The sequence below is a fragment of the Dipodomys merriami genome, unplaced genomic scaffold, assembly GCF_024711535.1.
Source record: "Dipodomys merriami isolate MVZ:Mamm:240054 unplaced genomic scaffold, mDipMer1.0.p SCAF_328, whole genome shotgun sequence".
Lineage (NCBI taxonomy): Eukaryota > Metazoa > Chordata > Mammalia > Rodentia > Heteromyidae > Dipodomys > Dipodomys merriami.
In genome coordinates this window covers 1,085,705-1,104,011 of record NW_027204804.1, presented here as the reverse complement: position 1 = coordinate 1,104,011, position 18,307 = coordinate 1,085,705, and the positions used below count along the sequence as shown (strand labels likewise).

Below are 18,307 nucleotides of genomic sequence, written 5' to 3'. Positions count from 1 at the left end.
ACCCTGATTTTTCTTGTTTTCTAAACTGTCATTAAGAACTTTTTCTTTCACAATGCTAAATCTGTCTACAAAACAAAAGTATCTTCTCTTGTATATTAACAGAGTAGAATGCTTGCAATATCCAAAGTTAAGATTTACGTATCCAACAGTTTATAAGATTTGTGGGAATTACAGTATGCAGCATTTAACTCTAGAACACCTTATTTTCTTTTTGTGGGTCCAAAACAATTATTAGAAGTTTTCCTCAAATCACTGACCAAAGCACAGAATGGCTACTCATACAGCCAAAACAAAAAACAAAACAAAAGTGAACAAAAAAACTGTACCTTATGAATTGATCCTGAAAAGGAAAAAAAAAAAAAAAAAAAGAGTGTCCCTTATATTCATTTTTCAACTACGTAGCTAAAGCTTCACCTCTTGGCATGGGATGTTGTATAAATGAGGAAGGAGTTGGCTAAGAATAGGGAAAACAAATTCATACATTTGAAAAAAGTTGTTGGAGCCAAAATACATTCAAAAATTTTAAAACTTAAAATAGCCACATGCAATAATCCTAGCTACTCAGGAAGCTGAGATCTGAGAACCACAGATCAAAGCCAATCCTGGCAAGAAAATCCATGAGACTCCAATTAATCAGCAAAAAGCTGGAAGTGAAGCTGTGGCTCAAGTGATAGAGCACTAGCCTGAGGCAAAAAGCAGCTCAGAGACAGCACCCAGGCTCTGACTTCAAGTCCCAAGACTAAAGTGGAGTGGGAGGAAATGGTTCAAATCTGTAATTCCTGCTTTCTGGGAAATGGAGATTGGGCAGAATGTGGTTTCAGACTAACACAGGCCTAAATTAGTGGGACATTATCTCAACTAAAAAGTTGGGTGTGATGGTACCATGGTAGTCATCCAAGCTTGGAAGAATCATGCCAGCCCAGGAAAAAAATATAAGACTCAATCTGAAAAATAATGTAAGCAGGGTTATAGGCATGGCTCAAATAGTAGAGCCTTTACCTATCAAGTCTAACAGGGCCCTGAGTTCAAATTCCAGTACTAATAAAATTCAAAAGGACAAAGCCCAGAGCTGGTAGTTCATGCCTACAATCTTAGTCAGCAGGCTAAGATCTGTGGATAACAGTTCAAAGCTAGCCTTGGCAGGAAAGTTGGTGCGACTCAGATTCTAATTAACCAACAAAAAGGTTAAAGTGGAACTATGCTTCAAGTGGTGGCCTTAAACAGACAAGAAGTAAAATAAAAATAAAAATAAAAAAGGATGACTGGCTTATGCCTCCTAGTTTAGGAGGCTGAGATCTAAGGATCAAGGTTCAAAGGCAGCCTGGACAGAAAAGTCCATGAAATATCTCCAATTAACTACCAAAAAGTTAAGACACGGAGGGTGGCTCAAATGAACAAAAAAGGGACAGTGTACGGGCTCTGAGATTAGGCACCATTATGAGTACATTAAACAATTATTTTAAAAAGGGCAAAGGACAGGAATGGGTATTTCCTCACAGAAGATATACACAAATGGCCTAAAAACACACAAAAAGATGCTCTACACTAGCCAACCTAGAAATCCAAGTTAAAACCAAAATGATTGTTTGTTTTGTTTTGTTGGTCACGGGGCTTGAACTCTGGGCTTGGGCACTGTCCCTGCGCTCTTCAGCTCAAGGCAAGCACTCTACCACTTGAGCCACTGCATCACTTCCTAAAACCAAAATGATACTCCGTATCAAACTCATTAAGATAGTTACAATTAGAGACAAAGTTAGCCAGGTGCTAATGGCTTACACCTGCAAACCTAGCTACTGAGGAAGCTGAGATCTAAGCAGTGCAATTCAAAGCCAGTCTACATAGAAAAGTCTATAAAGCTCTCTCTCAATTAACAAGTGGAGGTGTGCCTGCCAGCTTTGAGGAGAAAAATAAGCAAGAGCACATGAGGGCCTGAGTACTAGTACAAACTAAAAAAAAAGAAAGAAGGAAGGAAAAGCAAGCAAGCAAGCAAGCGAAAAAAAGAAAGAAAGAAAGAAAGAAAGAGGAAGGAAGGAAGGAAGGAAGGAAGGAAGGAAGGAAGGAAGGAAGGAAGGAAGGAAGGAAGGAAGGAAGGAAGGAAGAGAAAGCAAGCAAGCAAGCAAGCTGGAAAACTAGAAGGAGGGGGGCAGGGAGGACAAATTTGGGCATGGTAGGACAGGCTTGTATTCCCAACACTAGAGAAACTGTGGCAAGAGTCTGTACTGTTGAAGTAAGCTGTAAAGGAAAATGAAACAAACAAACAAACAAAAACCAGGATGAACAAACTAGGCATGATGGCACATGCAGGTAGTTCCAGCTTCTTGGGAGGCTGACAAGAGGGTTTCATGAAATCAGGAATTCAAGACTAGCCTGGCTAGGCTGAAACCCTCACAGACTGCAAGAATATTAAATGCTGTTGCTACTTTGGAAAAGGGTGGCAGTTCCTCCAATAGTTTGGCAGTTCCTCCATACATCTCAGCAACTTTTCTCCCAGTTCTATCGAAGAAAAATCAAAACATATGTCCATAGAAAAACACGTATTAAAAAAAGAAAAAGAAAAAGAAAAATATGTATATATCTGGGCAAAGGTATCTCACACCCATAATCCTAGCTACTCAGGAGGCTGAAAACTGAGGATTGCAGTTCAAAGGCACCCCAGGCATGAAAGGCCATAGCTAACCACCAGAAAACCAGAGTGGTGCTGTGGGCTCAAAATGATAAGAGTGTCTTGAGCAAAAAGAGCTAAGGGACAGCGTCCGGGCCCTGATTTCAAGCCCCATGACTGATATAAAAAAGTAAAGAATGTATTACCCTAAATAATCTCTTATATAATGAATTATTACTCAAAATTTTTAAAAAACAGACAAATCAAAACCACACTAACCTGGCCAGGAGCCAATGTTTCTCACCTATAATCCAAGTTACTTAGGAGAGTAAGATCTAAGGATCAAAGTTTGAACCCAGACCAGGCAGAAAAGTCTGGGGTATTCTACAACTAACCCGAAAAAAAAAAAAAAGAAAAAAAAAAGAACTAGAGGCATGTCTCAGTGGTAGAACACTAGCCATGAGCAACAAAGCCCAGCAAGAGTTGCAAGGCCCAAAGCTCAAGCACCATTACAGCATTAAAAAGAAAAAAAGACATTCAAGCTGGGAGACAGTGGCTCAGGACTGTATTCCTAGCTTAAAAAACTGAACTCTAAGGATTACAGTTTAAAGCCAGCATGAACAGGAAGTCTGTAAGGCTTATTTCCATTTACCTGCCCCCCTCCCCCCAAAAAAGCCAGAAATGGAGCTGTGGTTCAAGTGGTAAGAGTGCTAAGCTTGAACAAAAAGACTCAGGGAAAGTACCCATGCCGAGTGTAAACCCCAAGATCACACACACAAAAGACACGCAAAGAAGCTGGTGAGGAAAGAATGATTCCATAAGCAGATATACATACAAATAGTTATGCAGGATACGAGTAATGGAGGGGATGAGAGGCTTAAGGAATACAATAAACTCTCTCTAGACCCATGAAAAAGCTCTAAAATGCTAATAGTTTTGGTTGCACAATGCACTCAATAAGCTAAAACATCAAACAGCATATACTTTTGTTTTTGGTCGTGGTCCTAGGGCTTGAACTCAGGACCTAGGGCCATCCCTGAGCTCTTTTGCTCAAGGCTAGCACTTGCTCTGTACCACTGAGCCACAGCTGCACTTCTGGCTTGCGCTGGCTTTGAACTGTGATCCTTAGATCTCAGCCTCCTGAGTAGCTAGGATTGTAGGCGTGAGCCACCAGTACCAAGACAGTATATACTTTTTTTGGTGGAAGCAGTGCTGGTGGGGTCAAACCCAAGACCTTCTGCATGTTAAAGCATTTACAACCTCAGCCTTGAACTATATATATATATATATATATATATATATATTTATATATATATATATATATATATATTTTTTTTTTTTTTTTTTTTGCAATGCTGGAACTTGAATGCACAGCCTCAAACATACTAGCTAGACAAGTACTGTCACTAAGCCAGACATCCAGCCCTGAAGTACAGTTTAAATAAAAATCTTGAAGCCCAGGGTTCAATTCTTCCATACCACATAAACAGAAATAGCTGGAAGTAGCACTGTGGCTCAAGCGGTAGAGCGCTAGCCTTGAGCAAAAGAAGCTCAAGGACAGTGCCCAGGCCCTGAGTGCAAGCCCCAGGACTGGCAAAAAAAAAAAAAAAAAAAAAAGTCAAGAGCTACTATCTACCTATCCACTTGCCAAACAATGGAAATATGGAAATTCAGTACTTTATTTTCAACAAGGCAGGGCCAAACCTGGTGGTATTAGGAAAATACCAAAAGTGGAATGTGGGGGGCTTAATGGAAAATAACCAGCAAGTTTCATAAAGACATAAGGTCTAGAAGGCTTCACTATACCTTTCTTATTAGTTTCTGGGTTATCACTCTAAGATGGTCTGTAAGTTTAACATACATACAGAACTAAAGCGAAAAAATGACTGAGAAATCTCATGAACAAACAAGATAAAAGTTCCCTTTATTGCCTGTTTGTCACTATGGAGGTAAAAGTCAGTTGGCTGTCAAAATCCAAGACACAGGAACTATAGGGAGTTATATTCCATCATAACATCCATCTATCAATTCTACATACTTGATCATCAGATCCAGATCATTTTAGCAACTGAAAACAGTCTTGCTGTCTTGGAAGATTGCCTCTTAAGGGGAAGAGGAAAAAGCAATAGAATCAGCATGAGTTTCCTCATTTGTAAAATAAAGCAATTACATTCCAACAATTAACTCCTTGTGAGCAAGAAGCAAAGAGATCATTGGTAACAAAAAGGGCTTGAATACATCAGTGAGAATTATTTTTTAAATCACATTTGAGTAGCTAGGTAAAGTAATGTACATATCTGTAGTGTTAGCCACTCCAAAGGCCAAGGCAGAACAATCACTTGTTGCCATCCTAAGCAACAGTGATCAAGAAGTACATACACAAAATCACGTTCAATGTATGTATGAAAATGTCATGATGAAACCTCATACAATAAACAATGTAAAATTTACATTTGTACAGTTGTACAATTGTACATACAATGTACAATTTAATATACACCAATAGAACCCATGAAACTGAAAAAAAATTAAAAATAAAGTACATTTGTGTTGAGTGTTGGTGGCTCACGCCTATAATCCTAGCTACTCAGGAAGCTAAAATCTGAGGATCTCCGTTCACTAACCCAGGCAAGCAAATTCATGAGACTCTCTTATTCCAATTAATAAGCAAAAGGACAGAAATTTCTGTGGCAGATAATGGTAGGTTGAGAGAAAAAAGCCAAAGTGAGAGGCTCTGAATTAAAGCTGTAGTACTCAAAGAAAAAAAAGGACGTTTGTTAGGTATGATAGATCTCACCTAAACTAAGTGTTTATTTGGCATGGGTGAGGCCCCTGGGTTCAACCTCCTCCACCAAGAAGAAAGCAAACATTTAAGCTGGGTGCCAGTGGCTCACATCTGCAATCCTAGCTACTCAGGAGGCTGAAATCTGATGATCAAGATTTGAAACCAGCATGGGTAGAAAAGTACATGACTCTTACCTCCAATTAACCAGCAAAGAGCCAGAAGGGGGAGCTATGACTAAGTAGTAAGAACACCAAACACTAAGCTGGACTGAGAGGCTCTATCAAGCCCCAGTATTAGTGCAAAACAAACAACCATATTTAGTCTTGGGGTATGTGGACCAAATGGAGGCACAAGGTGGTTGGTTCAATCCTCATCATAGAGTAGGGAGAGGCACACTCGGAGAGGAAAATCACATTTGATCTTTTATGTATCTTGAGAAATGCAGGAGATAAAGTTGTTAGAGAGGATGGGATTAACCCACAAATGGGAAGGAACTTGTCCAAACATCACTGGAGTACATGGTCCCACTAAGTTTTGTAATTTGCCAAGTTAAAACAGACATCATTTTGTTCTATCCATTCTACCAATATTCCAAAGAGACACAACTTCCTTTGAGGAAGTAAAACTTACCAGATAGAAAGGGGAACGAGGTGGTGGTGGGGGCTGCCGTCGAGGCCGGGGGCCACTGAACGAGGTAGCAGTGGAGGGAGGGCTGGGGGGACCAGAGCGAAACATCAGTGTCTCAGGCTCATCCTTGGCAACAGGCAGCCGGTTTGCCATGGTGACAGGCAAAGAAGCTGCACCCACAAGGGAAGATGCCTGGGAAGCTGGGGCCAGTGCCAGGGTCTGAGCTGCAGCTGTTCCCAGGGTGGGCACAGGAACAGAGGTGGGGCTCAAGGTCAGTGTTTGCACTGAAGCTGGGGCCAGGAGTGAAGCAGATGACGATGCTGGAGCCAAAGTCAGTGTGTGAGCTGGGGCCAGTCCCATAGGAGAAGCTGGAGCCAGAGGAGGTGCTGGAGTCAGAGACAGTGTCTGTGTTGGACCCAGTGGTGCTCCTGGTGCCAAAGACAGTGTCTGGGCTGCAGGTGGTACCAGGGATGAAACTGGAGTCAATGACAATGTCTGAGCTGGAAAGGGGCCCTGAGGGTTCCCTGTCCCCAAAGAGTGTGTCTGAGATGGAGACGAGCCGCTGAAAGTGGATGCTAAGGTTGGGGCTAGGGCCAGTGTCTGCTGCGTAGAAGCCAGGCTTGAGAGAGGCGATGGAACTGGATTTGGTACCATAGTCTGAGTTGATGCTGGAGCCAACACAGGAGTTGGAGCTGACACCAGTGAAGATGAGGCTAAAGGGGTTCCTGGCACTGATGACGGAGCCATAACTGGAAGTGGAGTCTGCGGTGAAGCCAGGACAGGAGCAGAGCCTGGCGATGGAGCCAGGACTGGAAGAGGAGTCAGAGGAGCTGGAGAAGGACCCAGGACTGCTGTCTGTGAAGCCATCATAGGAGCCATAGAGTTGGCTAAAGTCTGAGATGCAGAAGGTGCCGGAGCCAGAAGGGGAGCTGGAGCTGGATTTGGCGCTGATGGGAAAGTACTGGCTAGAGCAGAAGCTGGCACCAGTACAGGTGAGCATGCTGGGGCCACAGGTGAGTTCAACCCTGAAACATGTGAAGAAGTGGGAGCCAACAAGAGAGGATGACCAGCTGTCTGTGGTGGGGACAGGGCTGGAGCTGCAGCCAAACCTAGAGTCAAGGCTGACATTGATGGAGAAGGCCCAGCTGATGCCAATGGAGGTGGCCCAGAAGCCGCTGAGACAATGGGTGCCAGTGCTGGAGTTGCACTGGTCAACAGAGCTGAGCCTGATGCTGAAACAGGCAAGGAGGTTGAAATGGGGATGGTCAGGGGAACAGAAGTAGGGGCAGGAAGTGTGGTAGGGACAGGAATGGGAAGGGAAGATGATACGGGGACTGACACTGTAGACGACACAGGACTAGGAAGGGGAGAGGAATTAGGCATTGGTATTGGTGACGAGGCTGGCCCGGGAAGTGAGGATGGCACATGAAGAGAAGAGGATATAGTCATGGGAGCAGCTCCGGGTGCTGAAGCTGTGGAGACAGAAGTTGAGTTAGCTTCAGAAATTTTCTTTCCTATACATTCTACTTCCTAGTCCTATCTTTCCTCTTACTCCCAAGCTAAATTATTTCCCGGAAAGCCTTCATTCCCACCACATAGGGTCAAAACTTCAGAACAGGACTGCTTAACATTTCTTTCTCCTTCAAGATTCCAACAAGTATATTTTAGGATTAAGTCAGAACTTGGGTACCCTATTTCTGAGGCCAACTGAAAGTTAGGAGAGCATGCCTATGAGGAAGAGATCTGCTGTGACTAAGCAATCTTCAGGACTATCCATTTCATCTGCATTCCTAGAAAAAACTTCTGGCCTCAGCCATATGGACTCACCAGTGATTTCAGGTGAAGGATTGTGGACCAGCTTGAGAAGGGGCCTCACCAGAGTGGGTGTAGGTACGGGGGCCCGAGCAGTACCCAGAGTAGGTGTGGGTAACCTGCCAGGGCTTAATGTGGGGCGTGGAGTCAACATAGCTGGAAGCCCAGAACCCGGAGGTCGAGGTGCTGGTGCCAACGGTGGAACAGGAGTCAGTCCATCCCGAGGGGCCTGTCTCACTACAATCTTCACCACGCCTGTACTATTCACCATGGATGATGGCACTGCAAGAGGAAGCTACATTGAGAGGAAGGTAGAAAAGAAACAGGAGACCCAAAGAATGGAAGAAGTCCAGGGGAAAGAAAGGGTGGCAACAGATATTAGAGATTTTGACATGGGAAAACAATACCAAGGCAAGGCTAGATGATAGCAGACCAAGGCATGCCTGGAAGGATCAAGGCCAGCAAGGGCTAAGTAGGAAGGCCAGGAGCCTCACCCTGGTTAGCAGCAAGCGGAAGGCTGAGGCCAGTAGGGGCAGGGGTGGTGCTGGGGGTCGAAGAAGGCAGCACAGAGACAGGGGTGGGGCCAGGGGTCGGGGCGACGGCCTGGATGAGGGCCACATGGGCAGGCTGGCTGATGAGGTGGTGCTGCCCCCCTGCTGACACCAGGTGCACCACATTCCCTGGGTGAAAGGAAGAGAGAAGAGAGAGAGAAGCACCTATCAGCCAGAGGAGAGCAGAGGCAGAGTAAGAGAAATAACAGAGAGTAAATTCTGAGTATGACCTTTTCCTATTTTTATCAAAAGACCCCTTCCAACCATTCTATTCCCCTTTGGCCTGCCCATTAAAAGCCAGGAAAAGAAACACAAAGTCAGGTGATTTAAAAGTGCCATGAAAAAATTTTAAAATAAAAGTAAATTTTAAAAAACAAGGACAGAGAAAAAGAAGAAATAAGCAGGACAGGGGGTGGGTTTTACCTACTTTGCAGCGGGCGGGGCTGCCCCACAGCAAGCTGGCGCACCTGGGCACCAGTCAAAGTCAGTTTGTTGCCCTGGATTTGGAAGGTGAGAGGTTTGCTTCCCCCGGCACTAGCCACTGGACGTTGTGCCAAAGAGGCCAACTGCCCAATGCTGACCACTTCACCGGCTAAAACAGAGAAGGCTTTACTGTACACAGGGCTCATCCTGGTCATACTCCTCAGATCCCCATGCACCACACACCTCTCCCTTAGTCTCCAGTTCCTCTAAACCTTTCCCATAATTTGCCATGCTCATTAAACTAAGACTGCACCCAGTATTTGTGTTTTTGATATGTTACTCTGCACATTTTCCAATCCCCCCTTGTTTCCAATAAAATATCCTTTACATTCTCTAATAGTCATATACCAGACTAAGTAAATAACCACCTCTTGCTCTACTCTACCCTTTTACCACAATTTTTCCCCCTAATTGTTTTTGCAGATTAGAGAGCAGCCCAAAGCCCCAGACTGAACCCAGGGCTCACAATACTAGGTAAGTATTCTACCACTGCACTACCTAACCAGTCCTCCAAATACTTTTCTTTTTCTCAGCTTACCACTATTTACTCATCTTTGAATTTCTCCCACTAGACTGAATTCACTGATGGTTATTACAAAGTACTTTTAAACCATATATTATATACACATACATATTATATATATATATATATATATATATATATATATATATATATATATATATATACACATACATATTATACATATTACACACACATTTGTTGGCTAGAACTTCATGTTTCTTTTCTTCTTTAGCTCCTAGTTGTTAAGTCATCCATATCAAGTCCCTTCCCAAAGAGCCCTGGGAACTTACATGGCAGGCGAGCCTGCATTTCAGGAGACAGGATGAGACGCTGTGGTGCAGGAGTTGGAGCTGGCACTGCTGTGGTGGTAGTGGTCGCTGTGGTGATAGAGGTGGTAGTAGCAGCAACAGGAGAGAAGGTATAGCCTGGAGGTACTGTGAGGGGTTTCAGTAGGCTAGAGGAGCCTGGGGGTGGGGCTGGACTCAAACGAACTGGGGCAGGTGGAGTTGGCTTCAGGGACAGGGTTGGTGTGGGAGGCTGTGAAGTGCCACTCGAAACCCCCAGGGGAGATGGCAACACTGTAGACACAAACCAAAAACTCATCACATACATCCTCATGTCATAGCCTGGTCCCAGAAACCTCCATAATAGCCTTTACAGCCTACTGAACACTATATCATTACCCACAAATCAGCTTTGTAAACCTTTTAATTTCATTACTTTCCTTTTTGCCTTTTGTGTCAGTACTAGAGCTTGAACTCTATGGGCGCTGTCTCATAGCTTTTTCACTCAAGGCCAGTGCTCTACCACGTGAGCCACAACTCTACTTCTGGCATTCTATAGTAGTTAGTTAGATGTAAGAATCTCATGGACTTTCTTGCCCAGGCTGGCTTTGAATGGCAATCCTCAGATCTCAGATCTGAGTAGCTAGGATTACAGGTGTAAATCACCTCAGCCAGGCATTTCTTTTTTTTTTTTTTTTTTTTTTGCGGTTGTGGGGCTTGAACTCTGGGCCTGGGCACTTGTCCCTCAGCTCTTCAGCTCAAGGCGAGCACTCTACCACTTGAGCTACAGCGCCACTTCCGGTTTTCTAGTGGTTTATTGGAGATAGGAATCTCACAGTCTCTCCTGCCCGGGCTGGCTTTGAACCTCGATCCTCAGATCTCAGCCTCCTGAGTAGCTAGGATTACAGGCATGAGCCACCGGCGCCCGGCTAGCCAGGCATTTTACTTCTTTTCTAGTCTGAATAATTTATGACCATTAACCTTGGCCCTTTTTCAACTCACCCTGGGGGAGAGAACCACTGTTAGGCTGCAGAGGAGGCAAAAGAACAGGTCCAGGGGGCCGGGATGCAGGAACAAGTGAGGATGCAGCAGGTGAGGCAGACACCATCAATGGCGCTGGCAACACTGGAGGCGTTAGGCTAGGAGTATTTTGGGTTGAGAGCTCAGGGACTGGAGGAGGTCGGAGTGGGACAGGGCCAAGGGGCGTCCGTGGGCTGTTCACTACCACCACTGTGCGACCTTCTTGCTTAGGCACTGGCTGTAGCATCCTATGAGGAAAACAAGGGGTGGGTGGAAAGAAAGAGAGAATAAGGAACATAAAGTAGAAAGATTGCAAAGTCAGAGGGGATAAAAAGATCCAAAGGAGAAAGGGAGGAAAAAAAAGCACCCAGCCAATAGGGGAAGCAAATAAAACAAAAACTGGGGACAAACACAGGAACCCCTCCTAAAATTCTCTTCCAATTATTCTCTCCCCCAGTCTCTCCACAGTACTTTGTAATCATACCATAAACATCCTAATCTAGTCTTCAATTCTTTCCTCCTATTCCTAACCCCTCTACTTTTTCTAAGAACCCATCCCTTAATCCTTAGTACCGGTACCTGTTGACTTTCATCTTGACTGGCTTGGGCCGAGGTGGGGGGTCAGGAGCAGTAGCTACCTCTAGCAGTACCCGGCGGGAGAGGCGGTGCCGAGGCAGAAACGTATCAGACTCATACCGGGAGACACGACCCTCCAGGCCAATAAGGTCAAACCGGTCCATGTCTATCCGCTGCCCAAGGGGAAACACAAAGCACAATTGCAATGATTTCTCAGATAATGACACCAAAAGCACAGGTAGTAACAGTAACAACAACAAAACTGACAAAATGATCATCAAAACTCAAAACTTCTATGTATCAGTGGGTATTATCAAGACTAAAAATACAACCCACACAATGGGACAAGGTTATTTGCAAATCATACAATTGACTTGGTGTTAACTACCAAAGTCTGACACAAAGAACTGTAACTCATCTGTAAAAAAACAAAACAGTTTAAAAAATATAACAAAGGGCTGGGGATATGGCTTAGAGGTAGAGTGCTTGCCTAGCATGCATGAAGCCTTGAGTTCAATTCCTCAGTACCACATAAACTGAAAAAGCTTGAAGTGGCGCTGCGGCTCAAGAAGTGGTAGAGTGCTACCCTGAGCAAAAGCAGCACAGGGACAGTGCCCAGGCCCTGAGATCAAGCCCCATAACTGGCAAACAAAACAAAACAAAACAAAACAATAGAAGTCTTAGACATGTTTCTAAACAAAGATGTAATAATTCCAATAACCACATGAAAAAGATGCTAAATACTAATATTTAGGGAAATGCAAACCAAATTGAAATAAGGCATTTTACAAATATTAATATGCTACTAAAAAAAATTCCTAGCAAAATGCAGTGGTATACATCTTTAATGCCAGAGACTCAAGTAGTAAAGATCAGGAAGATGAAAGCTCTGGACCCACACAGGCAAAAAAGTCAGACCTCATCTCAACAACTAAGACAGATATGACAGCATGCACCTTACGGTCTCAATTATATATAGGAAGCTGTAGGTAGATCTCATTTCAGAACAGCCACAGAATACAATGCCTAAGCAAAAACCAACCTAAACCAAACAATGCTGGAAGCATAGCTAACATGGCAGAACACTTGACTAGCCAAGCATAATGCTAAATTCAAATACAAGCTAAAAAAAAAAATCCTTCGAAAGATTTAGAAAAATTAAAACTCCTGTAACACTGTAGCTGGAATTTAAAATATGAAGCTGCTATAAAAAATAAACACTAAAGTACTTCCTCCAGAGTGAAAAACAGCAAGGTGCTGTTGGCTCACAATTGTAATCTTAACTAGTCAGGAGGCTCAGATCTGAGGATCATGGTTTGAAACAAGCCCAGGCAGGGAAGCCTGTGAGATGCTTAACCACCAAAAAGACAAGTGGAAGAATGCTAGCCTTGAACAAAGAAACTCAGGGACTGCCTCAAGCTCTTAGTTCAAGTTCTAGGACTAGCACCAAAAAAAAGAAGTGAAAAATAGCTATTATATGATAATTACGTTTTGGCGGGACACCAGTGGCTCATGCCTGTAACCCTAGCTACTCAGAAGGCTGAGATCTGAGGATCACAGTTCAAAGCTAGCCAGGCAGAAAAGTCCACGAGACTCTTATCTCCAATAAACCACTAGAAACCGGAAGTGGCTCTGTGGCTCAAGCAGTAGAGCGCTCGCCTTGAGCTGAAGGATAGTGCCCAAGCCCAGAGTTCAAGCCCCATGATCAACCAAAAAAAAAAAAAAAAAATTACATTTTGGAGCATATACTCAAAGAACAGCAGGAGCCAATAAACATAGTTGTTTATGTTCATAGCATCATTAATTGTAACCATCATTACAGTATAGTCATGCATGTCTGTAACCTTAGCACTAAGAAAGCTAAGGCAGGAAGATGTCATTTCTGTCCAGCCTAGCTACCTAATGGTAGCCAGCTGCCAGGATCGAGGTTCAAAGCCAGCCTAGTCAATAAAGTCTATGAGACTCTTATCTCCATACACCCCCCAGAAAATCGGAAGTGGCACTGTGGCTCGAGTGGTAGAGCGCTAGCTTTGAGCTGAAGAGCTGAAGGACAGTGCGCAGGCCCAGAGTTCAAGACCCAAGACTGACCAAAACAACAACAACAACAAAATCCGAGCACTGGTAGCTCAGACCTGAATATAATCTTGGCTACTCAGGAGCTTAATCTACAATTAGCCATCAATAAAGCCAGAAGTAGAGTTCTGGCTCAAGTGGTAGAGTGGTAGACTATTAGCCCTAAGCAAAAAAGCTCAAGGACAGCACCTATGCCCTGAGTGGAAGCCCTACAACTTGCACACCCCCCCCAAAAAAAAAGTTAATTTAATTCTCAAACACACTGCAGGATTTATCTTATAATCTCCATTTTGATGGGGAAGGAAACGTAGGTTAAAAAATTTGCTAAAAGTCATCTCGGAACAAAATGATGAAACTAGGAACAGCATTGAGGATGAACGTAAGGGAAGAGTATGGCTGTAGAATATTAAACTATCTAAAAGTTGGGGTAAGAACTACTAAGCTTGAAAACAACTACTTACCTCGAGTGGATGGACATCAGTGGCCCTTAGCACCAAAGAGGCGGTGCTGAAACAGATGCCTGGGGTAATGAAGGGAGAGGTAACAGGTCGAGGATCAAAAAGATTTGGATGGTTGCAGACTTTTCGCAGCTGCATCAAAATGTTGATAACGCTCATGAAATGGCCTGTGGCTAGTGTCTCCTTAGTTCTGGGGAAACAAAAATTAATCAGACATCATGACAGCCACCTGCACTCCTATTCATGGTCCTAGAGCCCATCCTCTGTTCTCCCTTACGTGGTCTGTGCCATGAAGTCATCATAGAGACATCGTTGGCGCTTGGAGAGTCGGCAGCGGATAACATGTTCATACTTTTTGGGCATCTGTTTCTCAACGTCCACTTTAACGCGGCGCAGCAAAAAAGGCCTCAAAACCTAAAAGCAAATATGAAGGAGGCTGACGGAAGGGCGGACACTAAGCCATAGCTGAGCCCTTCTAGGTGAGTCTTGGCCTGGTGATTGGTCAAGAACTGGCTTAATTCATCTGCAATCACGAAGTTATGAGGCTTATTAGTTATGAGCCACACAAAGGTAAGTAAAATGCAATCCCTTTTCAAAAGGAACTTACTGTCTGCTGAAGACTTACACAAAGATAACAGTACCATAACATACAAAAATGATACAAAGTACTGAAAGCAAACCACAAACTACACAGGAAAGATTATTTAAACTGTATTTTGAGGAGTGACTTAAGTTCCTAAGATTATGAAACGAAGCCAAGCATTGTGAACTATATGACTATAGTCTCAGATATTCAGAAAGCTGAAGCACAAGAATCACCTGAACCTAGAAGGTCAAGGACAATCTGAGCAACACAGCAAGACACAATTTCAAAAAATAAACAAGAAAGTATAAAAACAGGTGAGAACCTGAGAATAAAATTTATGCCTTGAGATGCATGTATAGCTCAGTGGTATGGGGGTTGGGGAGTTAATATGCTCATAGGGCCCATAGTGTAATCCAGAGCACCCAAACAACCAAAAGAAGTGGCCCTGATAGTGGCCTTGTACAGTTTTCAATATATACAACATAAAGGAAATGAGGGAAAAAAGGCAAATGGAGTTTAGTAATTTAGGAAGATTTCCTGGTTTCTAGCTTTTTTTTGTGTTGTTTTTAACCAAATGGTGGTACAACTAAGATGGGAGTTATAACCAGAAATATCTGAGTAAAAAATTAATAGGTTCTAAGAATAACAGATATGTGGTTGATGACAGAATGAATTCAAGAGGAATTTTCCAATTAAAGATAGTGACTCAGCTGGGCACCAGTGCCACATGTCTATCATCCTAGCAGCCACTTAGGAGGCTGAGATCTGAGGATCAAGTTCAATGCTAGCCAGGGCAGGAAAGTCTGGGACCCTTATCTCCAATTAATCACCAGAAAACCAGAAGTGGCATTGTAAGCAAAAAAGCTCAGGGACAACACCCAGGTCTTGAATTCAAACCCCAAGACCAAAGGAAAAAAAAAAAGACACCAACTCAAGAGTTTGATGTGGTACATACACATATAACCCCTGGTATACCAGAGGCAGAACTTTAAGTTCAAGGCCAATCTAATGAAGTTAGCAGGACCTAGTTTAAAAAAAATAATAAAAGCAATAGAACTAAGTAAACATACAGCTCAAAGAGTACAATGTTTGTTTGCTTAACAAGTCCAAAGCCCTGGATTCAATCCCTCATATAAAAGAGGGAAGAAAGAAAAAAGAGAAAGAATAAATTGATTAAAATTCAGCTCCAGGAATCTAGAAATTCAAGTGATTACAAATAAACTAAAAAGGCATTACCACACAGGCAACAATCAACAAGTATGCCTGAAACACATATATATTAAGAAAAAAACCACAGGCTGGGAATGTGTCCTAGTGGTAGAGTGCTTGCCTAGCATGCATGAAGCCATGGGTTCCATTCCTCACTACCACATAAAAAAATTTAAAAAGCCAGAAGTTGTGCTACGACTTAAGTGTTAAGAGTACTAGTCTTGAGCAAAAAAAGCTCAGAGACGGTGCCCAGGCCCTGAGTTCAAGCCCCAGGACTGGCAAAAGAAAGAAAGAAAGAAAGAGAGAAAGTGAGAAAGAAAGGAAGGAAGGAAGGAAGGAAGGAAGGAAGGAAGGAAGGAAGGAAGGAAGGAAAAGAAGAGAAAAATTTTTAAAAAGGAAAAAAAGAAAAAAACAGGGACCAGAATGCTGAAAGATACTGTTCTTTAAAAGCTTAAGAAGCTAGGGCTGGGAAGTTGGCTCAGTGGTAAAGTGCTTGCCTTGCATGCATAAGGCCCTGGGTTCGATTCCTTAGCACCACATAAGCAGAAAAAAGCCAGAAGTGGTGCTTGTGGCTCAAGTGGTAGGGTGCTAGCCTTGAGCTGAAGAGCTGAGAGGCAGTGCCCAGGCCCAGAGCTCAAGTCACACAACTAAAAAAAAAATTTTATTAAAAAGCTGAAGAAGGGGGCTGGGGAGGTGGCTCAGTGGTAGAGCGCTCGCCTTGCATGCCTGAGGCCCTGGGCTCGATTCCTCAGCACCACGTAAGCAAAAAGAAAAAAAAACGGAAATGGCGCTGTGGCTCAAGTGGTAGAGTGCTAGCCTTTGGGGAAAGTTTTTCTCTCCAAAAATTTAATACACATTCTTTTTTTCTCTCTAAAGATTTAATAGACATTTTTTTTCTCCAAAGAGTTAACAGACATTATTCTTTTTTTTTTCCTCCAAAGATTTAATAGACATTATTCTTTTTATTTTTGGTTGGTTATGGGGCCTCAACTCTGGGCCTAGGCACTGTCCCTCAGTTCTTAAGCTCAAGGCTAACATTCTACCACTGAGCCACAGCACTACCTCCAGCTTTTTCCTGGTTATGTGGTGCTGAGGAATCGAACCCAGGGCCTCATGTGTGTAAGGCAAGCACTCTACTACCACTGAGCCACCTTTCCAGCCCTAGACATTATTCTTAACTCCTTATATATATTGTCAATATCTCAAAGAACTATTGCTAGCCCTACCTTATGCAAGCGTTTGACTAGACCTTCATTATACTCTTGGCTGCCTTCAATCATGCCAGTTAGAGGGTTAGAGAACCATTCCTTGAACTCTCGATGAGACTGGAAGACATGGGGCATCAAAAAGTGCATCAAAGACCACAGTTCCATGAGGCTATTCTGCAAGGGAGTTCCTGTCAGAAGTAGACGTCTCTGGCTGAAAGAGATAAAGAGAATCAAAGGATGATCAGGAAGGTCCCAGCTTTAATATCTTTAATAAATTCCTCGACCCAGGAGTTGACCCTGAATTCAGGCCAGACCAAGCTTCCCACAAACCTGTTGAAGTTGAGCAGAGACTGCCAACGCTGGGACTTGAAGTTCTTTATGTTCTGAGCTTCATCCAGAATGAGATATCGCCAGTTCTTGCGGCGGAAGGCCTGGTGGTCCTGCAGCACCAGCTTGTAAGATGTAATACACACATGGAAGGCATTGGGCTTGGTCCAGCCCTGAAGTGGGGGGGGGGGGGGGGGGGAGGGCAGGGTGTCAAAGAAAGCAACAAACAATGGAATTAGAAAAAAATGACAAGGTTTCAACAAAAAATGTAAAGAAGCCTATCTAAAGGCCTAAAAACAAATTAGGCATCAATGTGGGGAAGTGATTACATAAAGGATCAAACCTGCCGCTTGAGCTTCCTCTCTTTTTGGGCTCCATAGTAAGTGAGGATTTTAAAGCTGGGGCACCAACGTTTCAGCTCCATCTCCCAGTTCAACATCACACTGGTGGGAACAATTATTAAATGGGGACCCCAGTTACCTGTTTAACAAAAGGAGAAGACACAATAAGGCTAAACCTTGCAATCCTGGTTCCTTAAGTATAACCCTGATGAATACCTCCTTTACTGGCCTCTGAAGAGTACTAGCACTTGCACAGTTCTTCCTGTGGAATTACTGGCCAGAGTCAATGAAGCTACAATAGATCAGTAAGGGAGAAAATATTTCACCTTTACTTTAGAATAGTCTTGGGCCTTGAATTCAGAGCCTGGATGCTGTCTGAGCTCTTTTGTGCTCAAGAATAGTGCTCTATTATTTGAGCCCAGCTCCACTTCCGGCTTTTTGGTGTTTAATTCAAGAGTCTCAAAGACTTTTCTGCCAGCTTGGCTTTGATCTTCAGATCTTAGCCTCCTCAACAGCTAGGATTACAGGCATGAGCCACTGGATCCACCTATTTCACCTTCTTGCAGCTGAATCACCACTAAACAAGTTTGCCAGGGAATTGGCCAAGAGGCCCCAAGAAGGGCCCTGCCTATTCACCTTTCTCATAGGCCAAGTGCGCAAGCAAGGAGATGGTCTGGATTGTCTTCCCCAGCCCCATCTCATCAGCAAGAATGCCATTGAGTTTCTTCTCATACATAGTAACTAGCCAGTCGAGTCCAATGTGTTGGTATTCCCGGAGCTGGCCCCGTAGTAATAGGGGGATGGGAGTTTTCACCTGACGAGGAAAAAAAAAAAGAGGTTAT

General features: G+C 43.5%; 1 protein-coding gene across 6 annotated transcripts in view; it reads right to left on the bottom strand.

Annotated features, from left to right (window-relative positions):
- LOC138841763 (transmembrane protein 265) overlaps window positions 1–18,307 on the bottom strand; it is a 55,036-nt gene that overhangs the window by 16,551 nt on the left and 20,178 nt on the right. For 3 of the 6 annotated variants that reach the window (XM_070042642.1, XM_070042636.1, XM_070042637.1), the window contains exons 13-25: window positions 18,102–18,279; window positions 17,468–17,604; window positions 17,128–17,297; window positions 16,816–17,008; window positions 14,072–14,208; window positions 13,798–13,984; window positions 11,267–11,436; window positions 10,670–10,935; window positions 9,674–9,961; window positions 8,805–8,969; window positions 8,321–8,506; window positions 7,842–8,108; window positions 6,018–7,486 (exon numbers count right to left, since the gene is read on the bottom strand). In XM_070042642.1, the coding sequence (XP_069898743.1) occupies window positions 6,018–7,486; window positions 7,842–8,108; window positions 8,321–8,506; window positions 8,805–8,969; window positions 9,674–9,961; window positions 10,670–10,935; window positions 11,267–11,436; window positions 13,798–13,984; window positions 14,072–14,208; window positions 16,816–17,008; window positions 17,128–17,297; window positions 17,468–17,604; window positions 18,102–18,279 (3,813 nt within the window). The remainder of the gene's footprint in view (window positions 1–6,017; window positions 7,487–7,841; window positions 8,109–8,320; window positions 8,507–8,804; window positions 8,970–9,673; window positions 9,962–10,669; window positions 10,936–11,266; window positions 11,437–13,797; window positions 13,985–14,071; window positions 14,209–16,815; window positions 17,009–17,127; window positions 17,298–17,467; window positions 17,605–18,101; window positions 18,280–18,307) is intronic. The other 3 variants (XM_070042639.1, XM_070042638.1, XM_070042641.1) reach the window with 3 other exon arrangements.